The sequence below is a fragment of the Myotis lucifugus genome, unplaced genomic scaffold, assembly GCF_000147115.1.
Source record: "Myotis lucifugus unplaced genomic scaffold, Myoluc2.0 scaffold_180, whole genome shotgun sequence".
Lineage (NCBI taxonomy): Eukaryota > Metazoa > Chordata > Mammalia > Chiroptera > Vespertilionidae > Myotis > Myotis lucifugus.
Genome location: NW_005871228.1, coordinates 2622005 through 2647364, shown reverse-complemented (window position 1 = coordinate 2647364; position 25360 = coordinate 2622005). Strand labels below are relative to the sequence as shown.

Sequence of the window (25360 nt, the reverse complement as noted above, 5' to 3'; positions counted from 1 at the left end):
TTCATAACAGTAGCAACATTACAGTTATGAAGTAGCATCAAAAATAATTTTATGGTTGGGTCACAACATGAGGAACTGTTTTTAAAGGGCCAGAAGGTTGAGAACCACTGCTCTACATGCTCCCCTCACTTTGTGGTCTATAATGGCTGTCGCAGGTGGGTTAATTAAAATGACACTTCATCAGATGGCATGTAAAACACTACTTTTATCAATTCTAAAGTTCAGGATATTCACTTTTGTAATGAATTTCTACCCTAAACTGGAGTTTCAAAAATACTTTACAGCAACTGCTCCCTTACCTAGTTGTCCTCATCAAGCTACACCGATCTCTAGACACAGGGCACCTTACAATTTAACATGTAAACCAACAGTGTGCTAATATGGCTTCACTCTAAAACAAAGGAGCAGCTATGAAGTTTCAAGCAGATAGAAAAATCCTGAAATGCACGAACATCTAGACCCCTAGCCCGGGGTAAGCATGACGCAAAGGGATATGATTACAATAGAAATTACTGGCAAACTGAATTCACCAAGACAGTTTTACACTCAGTAGAAAAAAAATTTCACTTGAGAAAAGCTTTAAAGATCAAAATACTTTGCAGTTTAGCTCTCTGGAAAATTAAGTTATTTGGAACTCCTCTTGTTCCAAGATGGAGTCCCCACAGGAAGCTGCTAACAAAATAGTGTGGCTAAACGTATTATCAACACAAATACTAATAGATCAATTTACCACACACACACAAAAAAAGAAAATGTGCTAGTAACTAACCCAACCACAAAAGACCAAATGGACTTAAAAAAGAAAACTTTATTCCAAAAAGAATTACCAAAAGAAGCATGTTAACTCTGAAACATTTAACAGGTTTCATTTAAACTCAGTCACAAAATTCAAACAAAAACAGCTTTGTGTGCTTAACCACTTTTAATGAAACTTTAAAAACGGAAACATGTACTGTAGAGATTGCCCCATAATTTGGGAGCCATTTAGGCAAATATTTAATATGAAGGGGAAAAACATCAGCATTAAAACAGAAGTCTCAAATGTAAGAATAGGTGTTCAAGTTTTTGACATGCATTTATATGCATGAGAAAACAAAGAATTAATTTAGAAGAAATCAAGTCTTTCTTCAAATATGATCTCCTATCTTGCCTTCATTTTGACGCATACCCCTCATGCTCCATCCTTCATCTACACTGAACCAGTGTTGGTCAACATGATTGGCTTACTGGGAAGCCCTCCAGATCCCATTTCACAAATCCTGTCTACCACCCCATTATCCGCTCACATGTTTGCACAGCCTTCTGAGTATTATCACTGTAATTGAGCTAGGGAATTTCAGGTCTCCAAAGAATGATTATATATACACAATTCTGTTTTACCGCACAGTTCACAATATATAGGTGATTATATAACTATAAGATGAATATTGACTATTGAGACAAACAACATCAACTTTGTCTCCAACACAAATGAAACAGATACACAAATTTCCCACCATATAGAGGTTGTGTTTTTAGTCTGTGGTGCAGTCCTGAGGGCTCATACCACTTTACGTATGTTAAATATGGAATCCATAACATCAGACATGAATATAGGAGGCAAAACCAGAAGTGCCCCGTGCTCATGAGCAGTCTGTGTCACTTATGTAACAGAAAGGGCCACTTTTAAAGCTTTTCAAATAGTTAATCATATTTGCCTTTTCAGAATTACTGTACTAATTCACACTGAAGGTATAAACAATAGGTAGAATCTTACTTGTAACATAAATTTGACTTATTTTCAAGTTCAGACAAAGCTGTTGGTTACAAGTTCTGTTAAACTTTCTGTCAAATTTAAGAAGTCTACAGGACAACAAAGAACCATCCCTGGTAATGTATTTGCAGTTTGGTCTTCAAAAGCTGTAAAAGGTGACAAAGAAATCCAAAAATGTGAGTTAAAACCATTAAAAATATTTATTGTTTGTAAATACCACATATTTGAGACAGCAGAAACCAAAGCGTCCTCCTTTATATTCTCACTTCACTTGTATTTTACAAAGTGCTTTAGAACTTAAGATTTCTACCACCTGTGTGGAGTGTATAGACAAAAGCAAGCCCTGTGGGACCAAAGGCCCATGGAGTCCACTTCCAGGGCCAGAGCATGACCCCAGGCTAACACACCTGCCACATGCTGAGCACCTAGACAGGCAGTACTCAGGGGCTCACACACAAATGAGGGGTCATGCACCACAGTACCAATGTCATTCATTTCTGAAAGAACTGCTTCCAATCCTCACCCTTGACTCTATTTGATAGGCCAAAGGATGCTACTCACATTTATTTGAGTTTTCTGAAATCCTGACATCTGCACCTTGGTTGCTCAAGTAAACTGCCATTTTTAGCACAACACTGTCAAACAGAGCTGTTATAAATCTCCTGAGCTTGATTATTGCCTAACAAATGCTTGGTTATGCTTCCTAATCCTTTTGGTTGGAAGAAGGATGTTCATTTTATTTGACCAGCCATACTGCATGTAGAGGTAAACATCTGTTTTGGACTATCTGCCCAGAAACTGAGTAAACTACCAATTGAGACCCTGATTTTATTTTGGTCATTACGTGCACATTTTCATATGCAATTACCCAGCCTGATGAAAAACTGGTAGTAGGAATCCTAACTACTCTGCCATGTCAGATGCTGGAAAGCAATCTTAACTACATATTTACAGACGTAGGTTTTAAAAAATAAACCACTTTTCTAGGATGTTTCATGATTACTAATCATTCAACTGTTGTATGAATCATTTTGCCTGATTTATCGGGAAAATACATCTTAAAAGCTGATTCCTTTGACAAATATGTTTTTGTTAGGTAAGGGATGACTAATCTATCCAGCTATTACCAGTCTAGAAATTTAAAATTAACCCTTCAAATGTCTTTATTTAGATCTGATCCTCTCAAATTGTTTTAATGATAAAATGGTAAAATTGGGTTCCCAAAATGTAAAAATCCTAATACAAGTCTCTATTTCCAAAACTAAATTAAAATTAAAAAAAGGTAGCTAACACTGTGGGATGAAAGCTATCCTGAGTGTCCCCCCCGCCATACACACACACACACACAAAACAATGAGAAACCAGAAATAAAAACCTGGGATTCTATTAAATAGACTTTCAAAATAAAATTTTATGGAAGTGTTTTCTAAAAGGAGTTTCAAGAGAACAGAGTACTTGAATAAGACAAACTAGTACGTAAAGGGGGAAAAACTCCCAAAGCTATTTGCTAAGTTGGCAACAACAATTCAAAGAAATTGAGCTAAAGAGAGTTTGATCTTTACATAATTAATATGAAACTTAATAAGATGAAATGCCTATGACAAAATTTAAGTCTCCCCACCTTTTGGCAGTGAAATTAACATGATATTTTGGACAGGTTTAAGGTCACATTCAGAATTAAACAGAAAACTTTCAAATCCAGAAAGCAAATGGGAGCTGTCATTAGCTGCTGGAGTCTACCATGCCTAAATAGAAACAGCGTGGATAATGACTATCCCAACAGGTGCTGTTTCAAAACTAATACAAGCAATTTATCATGAAAAGCTTACACCTATTAAGCTTTCTTCTCTGTCCTGCTCCTTGTGTATATGCTTCAGTTTAGCAAAGACTACACTTTGCAACTCCTCCTAAGAGGAGAGAAGCAAGAAATGGAGTAATAAAAGTAAGCCTGAGAATTCAAGGGGCCCTAAGAGCCTTTTCTCTGGCTGGTCATGGCCACTTATGTTTTAATAAGGGTTTAAAGATTTGGGGAAAAAGACTATCTTGGCTATTAGTTTCCTCAGCAAAAGCCATCCATAGACAGACAGCTATTAACCAAGCAATTAACCCAAAGTTCTCAGGTAATAATTAGAACAAAACAAAACAGCCCGGCTGTTGTGGTTTAGTGGTGAAGCATCGATACCCGGTCAGAGCCCAAGCCCAGGTTGCGGGCTCCATCCCCAGTAGTGGATATTTGGGAGGCAGCCAACCAATGACTCTTATTCATCACTGATGTTTCTCTCTCCCTTCCTCTCTCTGAAATCAATAAAAAAAAATTAAAAAAAAAAAACACACCCCAAAACCCTTAAATTCTTCTATTGAAACCTTTTATTCTGCATTTGTTGGTGCTTAAGGAAAATAGCTTTGCCATAATTCATTGTGCCCTGAACTTACGACACCAACTTATATTGGCCAATTAGGAACGAGGCCAAACTACATACTTCTTTAAAGGTCTAGTCAGTTGGTAAATGGCACTTAATTATTTCTTTCATGTAATCTTTAACAGGAATTCATAAGTTGCATTGATTATGCCCCAAGAGATGAGGGACCGGTGGTAATTTAGATGGGCACCTCTGAAAAGATTTGTCAGTTTCCTGTCTCGTTCTAACCAGATTATTTTGAAAACCTGGGGAAAAGACTGAAATTCCCCACCAATCTGAGACTGCATGCGAGTTTTTACAACATTAATTGGAAAAAACAAGATTCCCAACATGGCACCCAATAGACCTCCACAGATAAAATCATTGACCAAATGAGCACTGTACGTTGTTGCAGTAGGCAGGTGCTCCTTAATGGGACCCCGAAGGCCAAAAAACAGGACATTGCTGAACCCATTACGGAAAAGAACAGGTATCAAGCCTCGATAATACTCTCCAATTCCATGGCATTTCAGTGCCTTGAAAGCCTGGTAAGTGTTTGTAAATTTATCATGATGCTTGTGGTCTTGAAGCAGTGTCTGAACTCTTTCCAATGGAGTGAAAATCGCTTCTGTTGTCCCTGCAAGTATTGCTGCCATGCTACGGGTTGCAAAATCTGGGATACTGATATGCTTACGGAGAAGGCAAGATAAATCCTCATACAGACCAAACATAAGTGCCAGTGTAGTTGTCTTCTGCACTAATGGAGGAAGAATTCCGCGATACAAGTTTCGAAATCCATCCCTCCTCAACTGAAGCACTGCATCCCTGGTTTTGATTCCATACAGCTGTTGCCGAAAGAGGACCTTCTGAATGGGAAATGTGATCGCTACGTTGCTGAAAGCTGCACAGCAGCCACACAAATAATGTTTCCTTTCACCAACATCTGTAATATGAGGTGATATATCTTGTTTTGAAGATGTTATGATTGGCGACCTCTTTTTATGAGCTTCTGAATCCATCATGTGGCTTAAGATCTGTCGTCTTCATGAAGGATTTTTTTTAACCTACAAATAATAAAATGACAATAAACCTTTAAAAACAGTGTTAAACACATGGATTTTTTCCCCAAAACCTTCCTCCAATTTCTGGACACTTTTCCTTATAGATTAGCAGTTCTCCAAGTTTTTCCAAGGACTCCTGGAGGTCCCCGAGACCCTTTCTGTGGTCCAGGAGGTCCTCCCTGTTCCAACTATATATGACGTGATGCTGGATTTTCTGCATATACTTCAACCAAAACAACTTACTAGTACAACAGACTGAATGCAGAAGCAGATATGAGACACGACCTAGCTTTTAAGCCAGACATTAAAAGAAACTTGCAAAACTGTAAATCACACTCTTCTCAATTTTTTTTGAACAAGTTATTTTTCATGAAAATGTTGTTTATGTTAACATATAACGATTTTTATCATCGCTATTTTAAAGTAAATTAATATTTTTAAATTGTTTTAATTTCTAAGACCACAAATATTAATCCACATAAATAAAGGCTCTTTGGCATCCAGAATAACTTTTTGAAAGTATTTTTTTGATTTTAGAGAGAGAGGAAGGGAGAGGGAGTGAATGCTTTTATTGATCAATAAAAAAAATGTTATAGAAAAAAAAAACCCAACAATACTTTATTTAAGGGGGTTCCATTTTCACTCAATAAATTTTATGTATTTCTCATATGCTTCTTCACTTAATGACAGAGTAAAACCCTATTTTTATCAATATACATATAAAAAGCTAAAATTAGTTTATATTTTCTAATTTCAGAATAACACTGTATTTTCCTTTCTTACATTTTTCAATTAAATTGATCTCCATCTACTCAACTGTTTTAAAAGTTAGTGACAATAATGAGGTCTAATTAAGACTACAAAAGGCCTACAGTGTCAGACCGATGAGACAAAGTTCCAAATTGACAAAAGGCAAATGGCAGTACCTCTCTGAGGCTCGTTTCCACACTTAGAACCAAACCAATGCCATTGACCCTGCAGGATTAGATTAGAGTGAAACTCAGCAGACAGTACCATTATGTCGGGTCCTAATGCCAGGCCAGTTCAATTCCTGGTCAGGGTTGCAGGTTTGATCCCCACTAGGGGGCGGGCAGGAGGCAGCTGATGATATTCCTCTCTCATCAATGTTTCTATCCCTTTCCCTTCCTCTCTCTTTCTAAAAATCAATAGAAAACACATTGTAAAAAAATGGATTCCATTTTTTTAGTACTAATGATCAACTGAGAATAGGGCCTCTTAGTTTTCAAACATGAGAAGGGAATATATTTGTATATTATTCCTGTTTCACTAAAGTTCAACCATCTTCACCCCTTCCCACAAACACTAAATCAGGAATCTACCTTGAACTCTGGTCAAATACGGTCAAATACTTTTAAGAAGCAACTGGGATGATCATGTGGATACTGGAGGCAGAACCCATGTAACTTTTAAGAGTTACAGCGAATTTAAGAGTTACACCACATCGCTGCTGTGTGATCTTCAGCAAGTCACCCAACATTTCTATGGCTGTTTCCTCATTTATAAAATCAGCATGTTACCTACCTCATTGGTGATTAATTAACTGAGTTAATGCATAGAAAGCACCCAGGAGAGGAGTCTAGAACACAACAGGTGCTCAACAAGGATAAACTATCATTAACATGCTTTTTGGTAATTACTCTTCCTTGTAATATGGGCATAAATCCTATTTGGCCACGGTGAAATATTCTTTTAATGTATTGCTAATACCATGGTCTAATATTTTATTCTAAAACGTCACATCACTATTCACAACATAGACAAGTTTCCAATTTATTACTATCATGTCAAGTTCAGGTGTCAATATTTCATTGGCTTTGTAAAAAGAATCTTTTTTCCTTCCTTCTGATGGTGAACAATTTAAATCTTATCAAAATTATCTTTTCCTTCAAATTTAAAAATATTCACCTTTAGAAGGGGAATATAGTCAATAATATTGTGATAATTTTGCATGGTGACATGATACCAGACTTAGTGAGACAGTCACACTTGAATATTATACACTTGAAACTAATAATAACATTGTATACCAACTGTATTTAAATAAAAACAAAACAAATTTACCTGTGACACCATCTGGGCCTGGTGTTTTGAGGAATAGTAGCTTTTTGGTAACGTTTTCAATATTTCCCATTGTTAATGGATGTTAGGTTCTCTTTTCTGGAGTCATTTTGATAACTGGATTTCCTTTAAAAAAAAATCCTGGTTTATTTATAGTCTCATAAAGCACTTTCGATCTAAAAAAAAATACTTCTAATCTTGTGTACTTATATTCCCTTTTTTCTTGAGCAAGGTAGCCTGTTATTTTTTTTTAAAATATATTTCTTTATTGATTTCAGAGAGGAAGGAAGAGGGAGAGAGAGATAGAAACATCAATGATATGAGAGAATCATTGATTGGTTGCCTCCTGCATGCCCGGGATCAAGCACACAACCCAGACATGTGTCCTTGGCCGGAATCAAACCTGGGACCCTTCAGTCTGCAGGCCGACGCTCTATCCACTGAGCCAAACCGGCTAGGGCAGCCTGTTATTTTTTTTTAAATATTTTAAAATTGATTTTTAGCCGAAACCGGTTTGGCTCAGTGGATAGAGCGTCGGCCTGCGGACTGAAGGGTCCCGGGTTCGATTCCGGTCAAGGGCATGTACCTGGGTTGTGAGCACATCCCCAGTGGGAGATGTGCAGGAAGCACCTGATCAATGTTTCTCTCTCATCGATGTTTCTAACTCTCTATCTCTCTCCCTTCCTCTCTGTAAAAAATCAATAAAATATATTTTTTTAAAAAAATTGATTTTTAGAGAGAGAGGGAGGAGGAGAGAGAAACATTGATGTGAGAGTGAACACTGATCAGCTGCCACCTGCAGCTGCCTCCTGCCAGGGTTAGGGGATTGAGCCCCCAATCCGGCATGTGCCCTGACCAGGAATTGATCCTGACCAACTGAACAACACCAGCCAGGGCTAGCAGGCTAGCCAGTTTATCTCATTTACATTCTTCTCATCTTGACAAAGAAACCAGCATTTGAATTTTCCAATTTTACTTTTTTAATTTTTAAATTTGTTTTTCCTCTTTATTATCACTTTTCTCTTGGTTTGTCTACATTTATTTTATTCTAATTTTTTTAGTTAGATGCTTATTTTTATTTGTTTCATAATTTTAATGCTATGCATTTTCCTTTCAATAAAACTTTTATTACTTTTTAAGATATTCTGTGGAGAATTGTGGTTTGATGGTTGCCTCACAATCTGTACCATCTCCGTGGTGGCTTTGATTTGGGATGACTGTATATGCACTCTTTTTCAGAGTCCAAGCCTGTTTTGGCTTTGTGCGTCATATCATATTCTTTATGTTCAGGAGAAGAGCATCTTTCTCATGGCCCACAGGAAAGATCCTACAGGAATGGAACCTGGTATTAGGCAACTGTCCTCCAGTCTCAAAGGTTCAGTGACAAATACATCCTCAAGCTGACCTTCATCAATGGAAAAAGCAAAAGTGGGAAGCCAGGTTCGCCAAGTTTTTTGCACACAGTGGGACACCAGTCATGGCATAAGAGCATAAAGCACCCTGGTTCTATGACATTCTCACCACAAAACAAACAAAACCAGAATAGCCAATTCTAAAAGCAACCATCTTTCTACTGGCTCATGCTGAATTACAGGGTGAGGGAGAAAGAAACAGAGAACTTTATATGGATAGAGTAAGAAATGTTAAAAGTGTCCATTTTGGCCTGAAATTTTAGTCCATTCTGGATAAAAAGAATTTTCTATAACAAATATGAAATGTTGACATTCTGATACCCTCCTTGATCTGCTGATTGTGTTGCTTTGATTTGCTTTCTTGGAAAAGCATTTTTGCTAAAATCTATAGACTTCCACTTTCATATCCAGCAGTACTTTATATAGAATAGCATTGTGCCATGCAGTATTTGAAGACTCAGCTTTTAAAAATTATTAATCTGTTGCTGACTTTGTTAATTTCTGTTTCAACAGCCATTTCCCTTAATTCAGGATACAACTTGTTATGTATGAGTTTCCCTTCACACACTATTTTGTGGGTATGTATATGTCTTAACAAGAGAATTGGAAAAAAATAAAACCAAAACCACAGCCTTTTAATTTGTTTTTAAACAGACCTTCTGCCTGTTACATTTTGTGTTCTTAACCAATTAAAGAAGCCGATGACATTTTGGGTTTTTAAAAAAATTATAGATGCTCGAGAAGAAGTTTGCTGAGTTTAGGGTTTGATAATTATTGATTACTTAATCTTCAATATCCTTACTTCTTACTGTTTCAGCTAACTGACATGAGTTTAAAAATAAACTCTTATTAGTACTATACTAAAACTTAGCAAAGAAATGCTTCACATCTATGTAATGCTTTTTCTTCAGTTTCAGAACTAAACATTATAATCAACAAAAATATTCTAAATATTCAAAAATATAATAAAACCCCAATATGCAAATTGACCTAACAGCAGAATGACCAGCAGAACTGGTCGTTATGATGCGCACTGACCACCAGGGGGCAGATGCTCAACACAGGCGATGCCCCCTGGTGGTCAGTGCGCTCCCACAGGGGGAGCGCCACTCAGCCAGGGCTCATGGCTGGCAAGCATAGTGGCGGGAGCCTCCTCACCTCCGCTGCAGGTGGGTGGTAAGGAGAGCAAGGGGTCCCGGACTGTGAGAGCCCAAGATTGTGAGAGGGATGTCTGACTGCCTGCTTAGGCCCAGGGATAGGGCCTATGCCAGTAGGTGGACAAACCCCAAGGGGTCCCGGACTGCGAGAGGTCGCAGGCCGGGCTGAGGGATCGAGTCCCCCACTGGGTCTCTACTGTACATATAATTACACAATACATTGTGACAATTTATGAATGAAAACAAGTTCACTTGTACATACTGAACACAACATATTTTAAATTCTAAAGTTGCTACCTACAAGCTATTTAACAGTATATGTTCCTTGATAATACAGACCAAGTTATTTGTACACCTGAACAATAATTTGTCCATGTTCATTTTTAATTCTTACTGAAATGGTAACTAGCATTACTTTCTAAAATTTCGCAAATTAAAGTTATTTCATCCAGTTTGTAATGCCTCTCAGTAATAACAGGACTGTTATTAAGCAGAAAACAGTGGCTAACAGAAGTTAGCATGTCATTTATTAACCACTGTACTGAACTATTTTTTTAAATTTTTTAAATATTTTTATTGATTTTTTACAGAGAGGAAGGGAGAGGGATAGAGAGTTAGAAACATCGATGAGAGAGAAACATCGATCAGCTGCCTTCTGCACACCCCCCACCGGGGATGTGCCCGCAACCAAGGTACATGCCCTTGACCGGAATCGAACCTGGGACTCCCGTCCGCGGGCCAACGCTCGATCCACTGAGCCAAACCAACCGGTTAGGGCTGTACTGAACTATTTTGAGAAATTTTAAGAACATTATTCTGAGTCTCAGACTTCAAAAAAATACCTACAGGCCCAAACACAGGAAAAAGAAATGTAATGAAACCCAGACTTCATAGATTGCAAGCTTTCCCTTTAGTTTCATCCTGCACAACAGGATGGTGTGAACAGGCTCTTAACTTGGCAACGGAAGGAAGGGCAGTGTGCACGGTATTCTGGGGAAATGAAGTTTAGAATTTTTATGTTTATCTATACCATGAACATGGTTAAATTTCTTTGCTAAACTGATTTTCAGTTCTTTAATTGCAAAACTTATTTATCATAGTTGCACACTCCCTCAAACACTCCAACTATCTCAACATTAGGAAGTTAATGAAGTTGACTTTCGAGCAACCGCAAGTGTCAAACTTTTGTTGCATAAGAAAACAGTGAAAGTCTAAATACTCGCTTAAATTTACAGCCCACTTAGATAAACAAGACCCAGATGCGATCCCAGCACAAAGGTCTTTGTGCAAAACCGTGGAGAAGGCGATTGTAATTCTCAAAGGATGTGAACTCCGGCCCGCAGACCTGACTCAGCACTCAGGGCAAGACCAGCCTGGTTCTAGTCCTGCTCTTGCCACTACACATACAAGCCATGTCTATAACTTAAGAAACCCACTTCTCCGGGCTTACCTCAATCTACCAAAGGAGAGACCAGACAAGTCCGTTTCTCTTAGAGATAAGAACTTGTGATTTTTCTCGGAGATGCACTAGGGTGAGTGACTCCAAAGTGCCGAACCTGTGCTCCGGAACCACTCGGGAACCGGGCCGGTCCTAGCCCCTTTTAATTTCATGGAATCCTCGCAAAGCAAGGGCAGAGGCGGCTACACATTCAGCCAGGGCTTCACCGCTTACAGGTAGAGAGACAGGTGTTAATTCGGACCAGCTGCGCACGGCTGGCTGCAAGGGGCAAAACAAAAACCATGCCCGAAGGGTAACCACAGCTGAGGCACTGGCACGCTCCCTCCAGCTAAGCTCAACGCCAAACAATCAGCACAGAGATTTACAATGAGCAGCGCCATCCACCTTCCCCCCCGCCCCCCAAACCTCGTTTGTACACTGAGTTTCGCACCGCACGAAGCAACATGGTGTCGCAGAATAAGCCCTGTCTGTCCGTGCGACTGACTTACCTCTTTGCAGCGTCCATTCGGCCAACCTGTGGGAAGGGGGAGGGCGGGGGGTGGCAGGGATGCCCCTTCCGTCACCGACGTTCCAGAGTCCGGGGTCCCCGGGAGCTCCAGACCCCGGGGCGGGGGACCGCCGCCCTTCTCCCGGGGCGCGGGCAGAGGCGGCCCTCCCCGCCCTGCGGCGCGGGCGCTCCCAGGCACCTCCCCCGCTCGGGGCGCGCCCCGAGACACACACACACACACACAGCCTCGCTCGCGGAAAAGCTCGCCCGCGGGGGCCCGACGCCGTGCCCGGCTCCGCAGAGTCCCGCGCTCGGGGGCCGCGAACACCGAGAGCGCAGAGCCGAGCCCGCGCCGGCGGGGCGCGGTGCGAGCGCGCGGAGGGCCCGGGCGGCGCGCCCCCTCAGCGCCTCCCCCGCGCTCCCACACCCTCCGCCCCGAGGCCCGGGGTGACCCCGCGCTCCCCTCGCCGCAGCTCCTGGCACTCACCCATCGCCGCGGGCGCCCGGCTCCACGCCCGGTAGCCCCGGCCGCCGGATCGGCGAGCGAGCGAGCGAGCCCGCGCAGGCGCAGACCTTGACCGACCCCAACGCGCGGCGCTTGCGCCGTCCGAGCCGGATCACGTGGGGGAGATGCCGCCGCGGCCGCCACGCCCCTCCTTTAAAAGAGCGAGAATCAGGTGACGCCGACCTCCTGCTGGAGTCGCTCGCCGCCGCCGGGCAGGTACCTGGTCACCCATCACCCCAGTCCTGAGGCCTTGGAATTTCTTCCTCCGGAACGCCGCACCCTTGGCACCGTACGGTGGCCTTACCGGGCCACAAACAGCCAACGCTTCCTATCGCGCGCAGCCCGTCGGAGCGCCGGTGGGAATGGATTGTGTGATGGGCTGGCGGGCGCGGGTGCCCGGTGAAGATCTGAAAGTGCCCCACCTGCCCTGGTCGGTTTGGCTCAGTGGATGGAGCGTCGGCCTGCGGACTCAGCGTCCCAGGTTCGATTCCGGTCAAGGGCATGTACCTCGGTTGCGGGCACATCCCCAGTAGGGAGTGTGCAGGAGGCAGCTGATCGATGTTTCTCTCTCATCGATGTTTCTAACTCTCTATCCCTCTCCCTTCCTCTCTGTAAAAAATCACATATTAAAAAATAAAAGAAAGTGCCCCACCGGGTCCCCCTTTCTAGCCTTGGTTCATAAACCCATGGAGAGTGGCCTCTTAACAGCTACCGATCCCACAGTTTACAGAACACTCACCTGTGCTTTAGGTTAGGACTTACAAGTCACTTTTAACCCGTTTCCGTCTGACCTCAGGCAACTTGCAGCGTTGGCCCTACTTCACTGGCAGTTCAGAGGCCGAGGTTAGGTAACAGTCCTGACACTTAGCGGGAGTGACCTTGGACGAGTCATGCCCTGAGGCCCAGATCCCTCCGAAAAGGCACTCCCCTGGCGCTGGTAAGAATTACTGTTGTGGGAATAGTGGTCTGATTCCACTTGTAAGCGGGAGGCACGCAGCAGAGGTGAGGGGCTGAAGGAAACCGGAGAGGACTGTTTGGAGGGGAGAGGCCCTTCGTGAGGCTCGTGCAATAGGTGAAGTGTGTGCACTTGGCTTGCGGGGAGCCAATAGGCACCCCCACTGGGTGAAGGGGTAGCCCAGGGATGCCTTTCCTTGCCCACCTTCCCCCAGAGCGCTTTGTAGCTATTGCCTCCAACCTGTTGTCTGGGCTGCTGGAGCGGGCGTGTGGGAGACCATGCTACCCAACTTCAACCAACACTCTGCTGAGGGACCTACTGTGTCCCCAAGCTCTCCCGGGGGAGCTTAGAGGCGAGTGAAGGATATAAAAACAAAAGACTCTGGAAATTCAGAAGCACGAGGGACCCTTCTGCTCAAGAGAGAACTGGGAACGGCGTCTAGGGCAGGAGGTTTTTGAACTGGGTCTTGGGGGATGAATGGGTGGAATTTGGACTCCTGGAGAAAGTTATGGTGCAGGAGATAAGATTGTAAAGGTCGGGTGGCAGGGTCTGAGAGTGCCAGCCTCCACTGCCAGGCATAGGCACCTGGCCTGTCACTGGTGCGAGAGAGAGAGATATCAGACTCTGCAGGATAATGACAAGGCCACGCAGCGATCTGGAGTGATTAATCCGGCAACCGTTGGGGAAGGGCATTTGTATCAAAATTATGTTTGCCCTGTCCCGTGTGAATTCCTACTCAGAGGTAGTAAGTGGAAAATAAATAAACCAGGCATCCAGCATGTTCATAAGCATAAAAAATTCATTTCAGATTAGAATGGAAGGTTATTCTGTGGTAAAACCTGAAAAGGAGGAAGAGGTTGAAATTAAACACACCACTGGGAGATGCCAGGCCAGCAGGGCCACCCTGCCTGGAGCTGAGCCAGTCTGCTGCTTTTATGCTGCAGGCCACAGTGGCCCTCTGCCCCTCCAGCTCAGCTCCCTGTCAGACACCCACGGGCCCTTGGTCAGCTCTTCTTCGGTCTATGAATGTTGGAAACCAAAACCTGCTGCTGTGAGTGGCTCTGGCCAGATAAGGTCATCTTAGGTCTCTCCCTAGCAAGGGGTCAATGACTTTCCTTTCCCTTCAGCTCACATTTCCCAGGCCCCTGCAATCATCTGGGCCTATCTCTGCCACGCCCCGTAGGTCCCCAGGCTCCAACCGCGAGGTCAGCACTGCTGGTTCCCTTCCATGAACTTGCTGGTTCTTCTACACGCCCACAAGCTGCGGACATTTCGCCCTCTGGGCCTGGAAGGTCCTGCCCGCTGTTCACCCTTTGCAGACAACAGGGCTTCACTGCTTCCCCTGACCCCTGCCTCACTCCCCGCATGGCACTGTCAGCCCTGCCCCCTCCCCCAGGGCGTCCTTGAATCCCTTCTGTGCCTCTAACTCAGCGGTTCTCAACCTGTGGGTTGCGACCCCTTTGGGGGTCAAACGACCCTTTCACAGGGGTCGTCTAAGACCATCAGAAAACACATATATAATTACATATTGTTTTTGTGATTAATCACTATGCTTTATGTTCAATTTGTAACAATGAAAATACACCCTGCATATCAGATATTTACATGACGATTCATAACAGTAGCAAAATTATAGTTATGAAGTAGCAACGGAAATAATTTTATGGTTGGGGGTCACCACAACATGAGGAGCTGTATTAAAGGGTCGCGGCATTAGGAAGGTTGAGAATCGCTGCTCTAACTGGTCTGTGAACGCCAGGTCACACTCCCTTTCTCCTTTACCCATTTTCAACCTCACATTGACCTAGCGACGCACATGACCCACATCTATAACCCAGTCAAGGGTTTTATCCCACAAGCCTGTGAGGTGGTCTATTCCATTTACCCATTAATTTATTGTCATGCTGGTGGGGAGTGAGTCTTAACCCGGTTTTACACCAGAGTTAGCTGGGGACCTTTAAAAACCAAACCAGCCAAACAAAACCTGAGAGATTCTGATTGAACTAGTTTGCAGTGGGAGCTGGACCTTAGTATGCTTGGAAAGCTCCCCAGGTGTGCTGAGGTTTCCAACAGCACTAGATCCTGGCGTCCCCGAGGTGCCTATAGATAAGAATCACCTGAACTTGTCCCAGCAGCTTGTGAGCCAAGACCTGCTGCATAGATACCACCTGGGAACCTGTTAGAACTGACTCTTCCTGGCCCGCCCCACCCCACACACAGTGAACTGGTATCTGTATTTAACAAGGTCACCGGGTGATTTGTATATACTTTAAGGGTTTAAAAGCTAGATTCTAGGTACTGGAAGTTTGGTTTGGAAAAAAAAAAAAAAGATCTCCAGTTCCAAAGCGGACCTACTACAAAGTCAGAATATCCAGGGGAGAGGCCAGTTGGCTGGTCTACATTTAACACAAGCCCCAGGCAGTTCCTCTTAGGTAATTTTGGGAAACAACAGCTCTACATTGATACCCTGACCCGTAATAATAACCTAACGTTTGAAACACAGGAGCCTGCAGGCTCAGGAATATGAGTTAGTCTGCAGCCCATAGAGCAGTGGCTCTCAACCTTCTGGCCCTTTAAATACAGTTCCTCATGTTGTGACCCAACCATAAAATTATTTTCGTTGCTACTTCATAACTGTAATGTTGCTACTGTTATGAATCGTAATGTAAATATCTGATATGCAGGATGGTCTTAGGCGACCCCTGTGAAAGGGTTGTTCGACCACCAAAGGGGTCGCGACCCACAGGTTGAGAACCACTACCTTAGGATGCAGGCCCAGTGCGCTCGCTCTCCCTCCCGGTAGCTCGCCTGTGCCGTTCCCTCCCCACCCCCAGACCCAGCAAGTTACCATTAGCTTCCTCACTCCAAGCTCCAAGGGCCCTTCCTTTACCTCTGTAACTTGTTCTCTAAGCCCATTTCTTCTAGGAATTACCTTTTCTACTTCTGCAATTTACCCCATAAATGTTTTCTTTCAGTTTGGGTCTTCGCTTTGGATCCTTTCCTATCCAGAACCCAAATACCGAGGTTGCTGAGCCCAGGTTCGGTCTGATCCCACTGGTCAGACACCTGGTGCCGTTCCAGCGCCTGCAACACCGTGAGTATCCACAGGAGAGGGAGCATGCACTAGCTGCAGTCAGGGAAGGCTGCCTGGAAGAGGACCTACAGGGCATGACGAGGGTTTAAACAAGGTGGGCTCTAGGAGTGTGTAAGGAGACACCGGGCATCTCATTCTTCCTGACCTTATTCCTGTTCTCCAGCTCTGCCTTTGTCCCGGGCACTCCTGCAGGCGGGGCCGATGCCTCTGGTAGTTTTCAGGGCTCCGAACAGTTGCTGACCTCTGGGAGGGATCACGGGACACCTTCCTTGTATCTAAGTGACACATACTTGTGAAATACAAACATTTTTATCGAGTAAGGGCCAAGTCAATAGAACAACAGCAAACATTTGCACAATACGCTGGGTTTTCCAAGTAGTTGCATGGCAGTTATTTCCTCTGATTTTCACATACTGTGTCCTCAGAGAAGTCCCCTGACCTGCTCAAGTTCAGTGCCTAGTGAGGGGTGGGGCGGGGACGCCACGACCGCCACTGTTTTTGAGAACAGAAGCACAATTGAGTCGTTGGTGCCTTGAACTTGGGAAAAAGATCGGGCTGAAGGGCAGCAGGCAGACTAGCCCTTTCCCAAGACTCGCTCGTACAAGACACCCCTGAGATGCTTCTTACAAATAAAGGTTCCTGGCACCCACCCAAAGCACACCGAGTCACCGTCCCCAGGAGAAGGGCTGGGGGTTGTGTTTTATAAGAGGCACATATGAGCCTCGCCATGAAGCAAGGTGGGAAACACTGACCGAGCTGCACCTAGACGCGAGTTGAACTAGAAACCCCGAACGAGGTCAGCACCCCTGGGACTGAACCCAGACCCAGTTCCTGGTTGTGCCCCTGGGTCAAAGCCCTCCCTCTCCCTGAGCCTCAGTATCTCCATCTCCCACCTTCTGAGTCCCCGAGGGAGGCCCCCCAAGGTGGCAGATCCTGCAGGAGGGAGGCTGAGTCTCCTGGTTGGTGTGGAGGGGGCAACGGAGCTCAGGGACTGGGTCCCCTAAAGCTCTAGATGTCCCCCTTCTCTCTGCTCCTGGGAATCTCTGATCCTGCTCACCTGGGCAGTGACCTTCCTCCGGGGTGTGAGGTTCGGGTCATGAGCCTCTACCCCTAAATCTAACTTCTGCTTTTCCCAGCAGTCACTGCACCTCGGAGCCTCGATTTCTCACCTGCACAGGGAGGTTTTCATCAAGGGAGCCGAGTACATGCTCAGGGTGAGGTGCACACAGTCAGCTGGCCATAAAGGGGCTCTTGCCATTGTTGCCTCGCTTCACAAGTTCTTACTGAGGACCTACTATGTCCCAGGAGCTCTGCTAGATCCCTGCTTGTGTGGAATCCCCTGCCAGTGACATTCTAGTGGGTGGAGACTGACAAATAATGCGATACGTGTTTAATATTTAAACAATAAGGACACTGCATAGGTATTTAAACAATAAGAACCATAAATAGGTTTAATATTGAAATAAACAACCAATGTAATTATTTAAACAGTTAACACAACAGATGCTTATTATTTAAATAACTGCAGTGCATTAGCATGAATTTAAATAACAAATAAAGGTGGGATGTGGGGAGATGCCTAGATGAGGGGAATGGAGGAACTGGAGAGGCCAGCTCTGGACGTTGGCCCAGAAAGGAAAGAGACCTTCATCTGCAATCCTTGCTTTGTACCTGTCCAGTGGGAGCAGGGCATATTTAACTTGTCGCCTCCAATTCACCTCCCACCGGAGGCCTTCTGGGAATCCAGAGCCTCTTTCCTTTGAAATTCTCTGGCTGTAACGACCCTTGTCCTTCCTGTGAAAATTCACCCTGTTCTCACCCCATTTGACATTGCAGCTTGAAGAAGCTAAGGGCTTTCGTCCAACACTAGCCCAGCCTTTGCAATAACCCCGAGTGGCTTCACAATATCCCCATGAGGTCTCGTGCCACTTCATGTGGAGGAAATAGAAGCTTTTTGCTCCTTGCCCGGGTCACGTGGTTGGAAGGGATGGCGTTAGGATGTGACCCTGGGCCTCCCCTATTCTCCCAGGGGTGACAGCTGTTCCTCTTCTCACCTGCCTCCTGCACTCCAGGAGGGCAGGGCTCCTTCTGCCCCTCACGGGGACCCCCTCCCCGGGGCTCCCAGCCCAGGACCTCACCCTCAGAGGTTAAAGGGCTTGCACAGCGTCATGCGAGGAGCTGGAAGCTAAGGTGACCATCCCAGTGTCAGCACCGAGAGCCTGTATCCTGGACAAACCCACCAGCACAGCCTGGCAGCCTCCAGTCCTGCCCCCTCAGCCCCATGCCTGAATTTGGGGTGTCTTTGATTTCTTTTTTTTGGACTGTCTCTGAGAAAAGGAAACTGCGTAGCTCATGCCTGCCGTTTTAAGGGAAGTCTTAGTTGCTGACTGTCCTCAAAGGTAACCAAAGGGCACTCCCAGACACGGACGTGGAAGATAGACCAGCCTCTCGGGAAGACAGAGCCTCTGACCCAGTAATGCCACTTCTAAAATTTTCTCCTTAAGGAAGAAATACACACGGAAATACAGATAATGTTTTATGAACAAAGATATTCACTGCAGAGCTGTGGTTATACAAAAACTTGAATAAGTTCACTAAATTAAAGTAGAATATTATCCTGGGATGGAGGGGGGCAATGGGGGAAAATGGGAGACATCTGTAATACCCTCAATAATAAAGAAAAAATAAATAAAATATTGTGGACGAAAGGGGCCACATGTGAACCTGACAAGCTCAGGGGAGCCTGCATGGTGGTCTTGCAAACTCAGAGACCTAAAGTAACCACAAAGGATGGTCTGAAGTTAAACTTTAACTAAAGCAGTTATGGTGGGCAGTTACGTCCTAGGCCAGTATCTTCACTGACAAGGTCAACCTTGACCTTAACTGAGCCTATCTGTCTTTTTGCATCTACGATAACATACACTTGAAATGTCTGGGTAACTTGTAACTTCCCTTTTTCTGGACCCCTTGGGGCACAACCTAATGTGCTGGGCGCCAGAACAGATACCACAAATTCCTTCATTATCATGTTAATTGTTCCTGCACACACTTAAGTGCTAGTATGTGTCTATCATTTTACTTTTTATCCAATCCCAGGGGCTTTGCTTTCTCCCGCCTCTCTAGTCTATCACCATTGGATTTCATGTAACCCACCTATGTCCCTTTCCTTTGATTGCAATGTACAAACACAGATGTAACCCGCCATTCTCTGGAGCATTATCTCAATTCATTGAGGCTCTGCTTCCCGGCATATGTCGACAGTTTGGCTCAAATAAACTCACAAAAATTCTTTACAGGTTTCAATGTTTTTTAACGTTAACAATATCATTCTACTAAGAAAAAAAAATCAGCCCTGGCTGGTGTTGCTCAGTGGGTTGGTCCAGTGTATAGGAGGCTGATGGATGTTTCTCTCACATCACATTGACGTTTCTTTCTCTCTCCCTCTTCCTCTCCCTAAATATCAGTAAACTGTTCCTTTATTTTTATTTATTTATTTATTTTTTAAAAATATATTTTATTGATTTTTTACAGAGAGGAAGGGGGAGAGATAGAGAGTTAGAAACATCGATGAGAGAGAAACATCGATCAGTTGCCTCCTGTACATCTCCCACTGGGGATGTGCCCGCAACCCAGGTACATGCCCTTGACCGGAATTGAACCCGGGACCTTTTAGTCCACAGGCCGAAGCTCTATCCACTGAGCCAAACCGGTTTCGGCAGTAAACTGTTCCTTTAAAAAAAAAAAAAAAAAAAGATCATAGGCCCTAGCTGGTTTGGCTTAGTGGATAGAGCAGTGATGGCGAACCTATGACACGCATGTCAGAGGTGACACATGAACTCATTTTTTTGGTTGATTTTTCTTTGTTAAATGGCATTTAAATATATAAAATAAATATCAAAAATATAAGTCTTTGTTTTACTATGGTTGCAAATATCAAAACATTTCTATATGTGACACGGCACCAGAGTTAAGTTAGGGTTTTTCAAAATGCTGACACGCCGAGCTCAAAAGGTTCGCCATCACTGGGATAGGGCATCAGCCAGGACTGAAGGATCCCGGGTTCAATTCCAGTCAAGGGCACATGCCTGGGTTGTGGGCTCAATTCCCAGTGGGGTCGTGAAGGAAGCAGCCAATCAATGATTCTCTCATCATTGATGTTTCCACCTCTCTCTCCCTCTCCCTTCCTCTCTGAAATCAATAAAAATATATAAAAAAAATAAAAAATAAAAATAAAAAAAGATCATATGTGCCGGGAACCAATTCCAGCATTGTCATAATTTCAAGAGTTTCATCAAAAGGTTGATGAGACTTGGGGACTCAACAGGGTTGAGTCACACATGTAGTCACCTGTTGGAAATGGCTAAAGGCATTTCCCCAAACCTGAATAGGAAACTGATTGTGGCTGCCAGACAGTTAAAGGGCATCTTAATCTACATGTTATTGCCTCCTACTGGCCAAACACCTGAACAGCCGTAGGCTATTCCCCAAACTGACAATGCTTCTGTACCCTTTGAAACCTTACCCTCTGAAGTGTATTATCTCCACCTTGCCTTAGGACAAATTGTGTTAATAAAAGCAAGGGTCCTAGACAAGGAGGGAGTCTTCAGTTCCTTTAGCTGAAGCTCCTCTGACCCCCAATGCCTTTCAAAATTATATCTCGTCTCCGGACTCTTTATTAGTCTCTGGATTCCTATGTCATCTATGCACAGCCCCCTTTCCAGATTCCTGAACCCTTCTTTTTTTTTTTATTTTTTTATGTGTCTTTTTTTTTTTTTTAAATATATTCCACCGATTCTCTTTACAGAGAGGAAGGGAGAGAGATAGAGAGCCAGAAACATCGATGAGAGAGAAACACCAATCAGCTGCCTCCTGCACACTCCCCACTGGGGATGTGCCCGCAACCCAGGCACATGCCCTTGACCGGAATCGAACCCGGGACCCCCCAGTCCGCAGGCCGACGCTCCATCCACCGAGCCAAACCGGCTTCGCCCTGAACCTTTCTTGATGCTGGGACATGAACCCCAGCACATATGATAGAAGATTTAATAACATTATGGAAAAGCAGATGGCACTATGTTAAGTGAAAAATGGAGGGCATACAACTATATAAACACAAAATGAGCCCAACTTTGTTTAAAGTAATGTATACAAGCGAAGAGTCCTTCCACACATGGTTAAAGGGATAAAGAAAAAACATATATACAATGGAATATTATTCAGCCATAAAAAGGAAATTCTGCCATTTGTGACAATACGGATGGGCCTTGAGGGCATTATGCTAATGAAATGTCAGGTAGAGAAAAACAAAATATCACTTACAAGTGGAATCTAAAAAAGCCAAACTCATAGAAACAAGAGTAGAATGGTGGTTGCCAGGGGCAAGGGGTAGAGAAAATGGGGAAACATTGGTCAAAGGGTTCAAACTGACAGTTACAAGATGAATAAGTTCCAAGGATCTAATCTTCATCGTGGTGACTATAGTGATAATACTGAATTGTACACTTGAAAGTTGCTAAGAGACTAGATTTTAAATGTTCTCACCACAAAAAAATTGTAATTATGTGAAATAATGGATGGGTAACTCACCTTACGGTGGCAATCATTTTTCGATATGCGCAGTACGGAGCTGTTCTAATCCGCCTCGCCTTCCTTTTCAGTCGGCATGAATTGGGGGGCTTAGAGTAGAACAGGTGAGAGCTCTGGCCTGGGAGCCAGCGGGAGCCTCCAGCTCTTGCTTACTCTGGCTTCTCTCCCTGGGATGCCCCTACTCCCTGCAAGTGACACATGGCTCAGAATGTCACTTCTTCTGTCCTTTTCTCAGCTGTCTGTACCTGGGCTCAGCACCCATCATCCACCAGCCCGCATGGCCTGCCAGGTGTCTGTTTACAAGTCTGCCTGTTCCCTGTTTTGGCCTCCAGTGACTTGGAACTGCCTTCCCCTCCCCCTAGGACTGGGTGCAATACCGAAAAAGACCACATGAGGGCGCCAGAACCACACTGGTGATGCCCTGCTGCCCAGGCAGACCTCATCCCCTTCAAAACTGTCCCGCAAACCAGAGATGACATTGGTCACTACAGCCCTGAGATGCGCCCACTCAGGAGGGAGCCAGCGAGAAACAATTGGCTTCAAAACTCCGGGAAGAATCCCCACCCCTGCCCCAGTCTTCCCAGAGCTGTGCTGGCCAAGGTGACCCTCTGAGCGGCCGCCCACAAACACCTGAGGCATGTGGAGAGCGACTGGCTGTGTGGCCTTGAACCCGGCCCTGTACCTCTCTGAGCCTCAGTTTCCTGCACTGCTGAGTCTTGGTGCAGATGCAGTGAGGCAGGCGTCCGACCACCCACCGCTTCCTGCCGCTCCATGTCACCAGCTCGGCCAGGGCCCTCCTTTCATGCTCAATGTTTGTTAAATTGAACTGAAAAGAAATAAAGAACTCCTCAGAGCATGGACTAGGAGGTGAGAGGTGACCACCAGAGGCATGTTCTCCTTCCCCCTCCGGAAATTCCTGGTCACAGAGCACAGGCCCTTTGTGTGCCTGCAGGGCGGGGTGGGACGCGCTCTGAGGCGCCTGGGAGTGGAGGTGTGGATTCTGGGTCGCTGGAATAGGGAGAGGAGGGAGGAGAGGAGAACCAAAGCCTGAGTCCTGGGGGCAGTGGGGGAGACAGGGGGCAGTGGGCCCCTCCTAGGGAGGGAGGGACAGGAGAGGCAGTGAGTTCCTCCAGGGCCAGGTGGGGTCGGGGGTCCACTCCAGAGCAGGCTTCCTGGCTTGCAGGGGCCCAGTGCATCCTCAGGTGCTCAACTGTGTGAGGAGGGGCTGGGGCTGCAGACCCTCCGTCCTCCCGCCTCAGGCTTCCCGGCCTCGGGTAGCATTAAGACGTCAGCCAACCACATGTGAGGCCAAACAGCGGAGATTGTGTGCCAGTCACGCGTCTCCCCAAATCTTCAGGGAGACCAAGAATTGCTTCCTGGCTCGAGGCCCCACTTTTGCTGATGGCGACAAGCAGACAGCAGACGCAATTCCCTCTTGTTCAGGGCTCCACAGCACCCTGGGGCCTCTGCAGGTGCCTGTTTGTCTTCCCCACAGTGGGAACTTCCAGAGGGTAGGGGTGGGGGCCCATTCTCCTCTTTATCCACCAAGGCCTGAGGACCAGAGGGCACTTGACAAATGTTTGCTGAACAGGTTCATTCATTTTCACTTAACGAGCTCGTCAGGGCTCTGCCTTTCTCCTAATTAGGAAGCAGGCGGGTTCCCTTTCCCCCTGTAACTACCCACCTTTGGGGGATGATGGCAGAACCTCCACCTCCGCAAGCAGAAGGCGATCACACTGGGTTCCTGGGGACACGATTGCATTTTTAAGAAATAAAACACGCGTGTCCAATGAGGCGCATCTAAGCAAGACACTTGTCTATGAAAAGGTTCACGGGCGCTAGACATCGTTGCTCAGCTTATCACGCGGAATTAGCACATCGCAGCCCTGTCGCTGTGGGTGGCTGGCGCAAGTCTCCTGGCAGGGACACGACACTGAGGAGAGGGGAGGGCCCCGAGTGGGGTTCTGGAAGACGCTCCTTCGTCGAAGGCTCGGGGCCAGGCTGCTCCCTCTGAACCACGTGCCCCCTTGGTCTTTGCTGGTGACAGACCCTGGAAGGTGAGGAGTGATGTGGCAGCTCACTGGGCCCGGCCAGGACTCTGCACGGGCCAATTCCGAGTGCCAGCCTGCCCATCTGCCTGCTGGCTGCCGCACCATTGTCCCTGGGTCTGAGAGCAACGCCAGCCCAGCAGCCGTCTGTCCTGGAGGCCCTTGGCAAACGACACCAGGTCTGAGAGTGGCCAGCAGAGCTTGGTGCTCCGAGCCTTAAAGCAAGACTCTCTGGGACCGACGCTGCAGCAGAAGCAGATTTAGGCCCAGGGCTCCCCCCGTGGATGCGGCCGCGCTCACAGCTCACACGCTCACAGCTCACACGCTGGCTGCGGGGCACCCGCCCAGAGAGGCCCTGGGAGGAGCCCGGCACCGCTTCCCTTCCCGGCGAAGGGGTCCGCACCTGTGACTGTTCCCAGGCAGGCAGGGGGGCCTCTCCCCACACAGCCTCTTCCTCCTGTGGATGCCGTCTTGGGGGAGGGGGCGAAGAGGCCCCGGACTCCTTGGCGCTCAAGGACACAGGCGTTGAAGTGGTCGGGTCATTATGGTCGATAATGAAGCCGGCAAAAAGGGAAAGAAAGGAAAAAAAAAAAAGTCCCATGGCTCTGAGCGAGGCCTGAGTGGCTGGAGGTTGTGTTCTGCGACCAAACGCCGAGGGCCAGAGACTGTGTGGCAGGGAGCTTTATTTTTTTCCTCAAAGAAATCCAGCTCATTCCCCCCCCTTAATTGGCAGCAGATGAAAAAAAACAAAAGCCAAAACAAAAACCAAACTAACGCCAGTAACCTGAAAATGAGTGTTTCTGAAAGGGAAAAGCCGTTGCAATTGTTGGATGTCCAAGAAAACATGAATCCACGCTGACAGAGGAAACGGCCACAATTAGAGGAAGAAGAGGGAGAGGTTCATAAAATTAAGGAAAAAAATTCCTTTCAGCTGCTCCCATCCTGTAAGCGGGCTCCCTCTGGCCTCCGTCCCTGAGGGGCCTCCCTGGGGGACTTGAGGAAGGAGGGAGGGCCAGGAATCCCCTGAAAGGCGCGAAGGCCGGGCGGAGGGCAGGCGTCGCTTCGCCTCAGCCCACAGGCACGCAGCCTTTCCGAGGAGAAACCTGGAGGGCTGTCTCCCCAGAAGGACCAGGGCTCCCTGCACTGCTGCTCAGCCCCGCGGCCTCGGGAAGCGCCCTGGAGAAACCGAGGCTGCCTCCGAGGTCCCCAATCTCTAACCTTGTCCTAAGGATCCCCTTCTCCTTTGGTACTTCTGTTTGGCCATGTGCCAACTCATTTTCTCATTCTGACACACACACACACACACACACACACACACACACACACACACGGAAAGCGTGAATCACTCCAGGTATTTTCTTGCCT

At 45.9% G+C, this 25360-nt stretch overlaps 1 protein-coding gene across 4 annotated transcripts; it reads right to left on the bottom strand.

Annotated features, from left to right (window-relative positions):
* Positions 1-788: 788 nt before the first annotated feature.
* SLC25A51 (solute carrier family 25 member 51) lies at positions 789-12395 on the bottom strand. Of its 4 annotated transcripts, none has more exons than XM_006096501.3 (3): positions 12295-12395; positions 7296-7418; positions 789-5216 (listed from the first exon to the last, which is right to left on the bottom strand). In XM_006096501.3, exon 3 carries the CDS (start codon positions 5172-5174, stop codon positions 4281-4283), a length of 894 nt encoding a protein of 297 aa, XP_006096563.1. In that variant the 5' UTR covers positions 5175-5216; positions 7296-7418; positions 12295-12395; the 3' UTR covers positions 789-4280. The 4 variants fall into 4 exon arrangements, with proteins under 4 accessions (XP_006096563.1, XP_006096564.1, XP_023616096.1 ...); XM_006096502.3 differs by lacking the exon at positions 12295-12395 and adding an exon at positions 11809-11983; XM_023760328.1 differs by lacking the exon at positions 12295-12395 and adding an exon at positions 11312-11541.
* Between the last annotated feature and the right edge of the window lie 12965 nt (positions 12396-25360).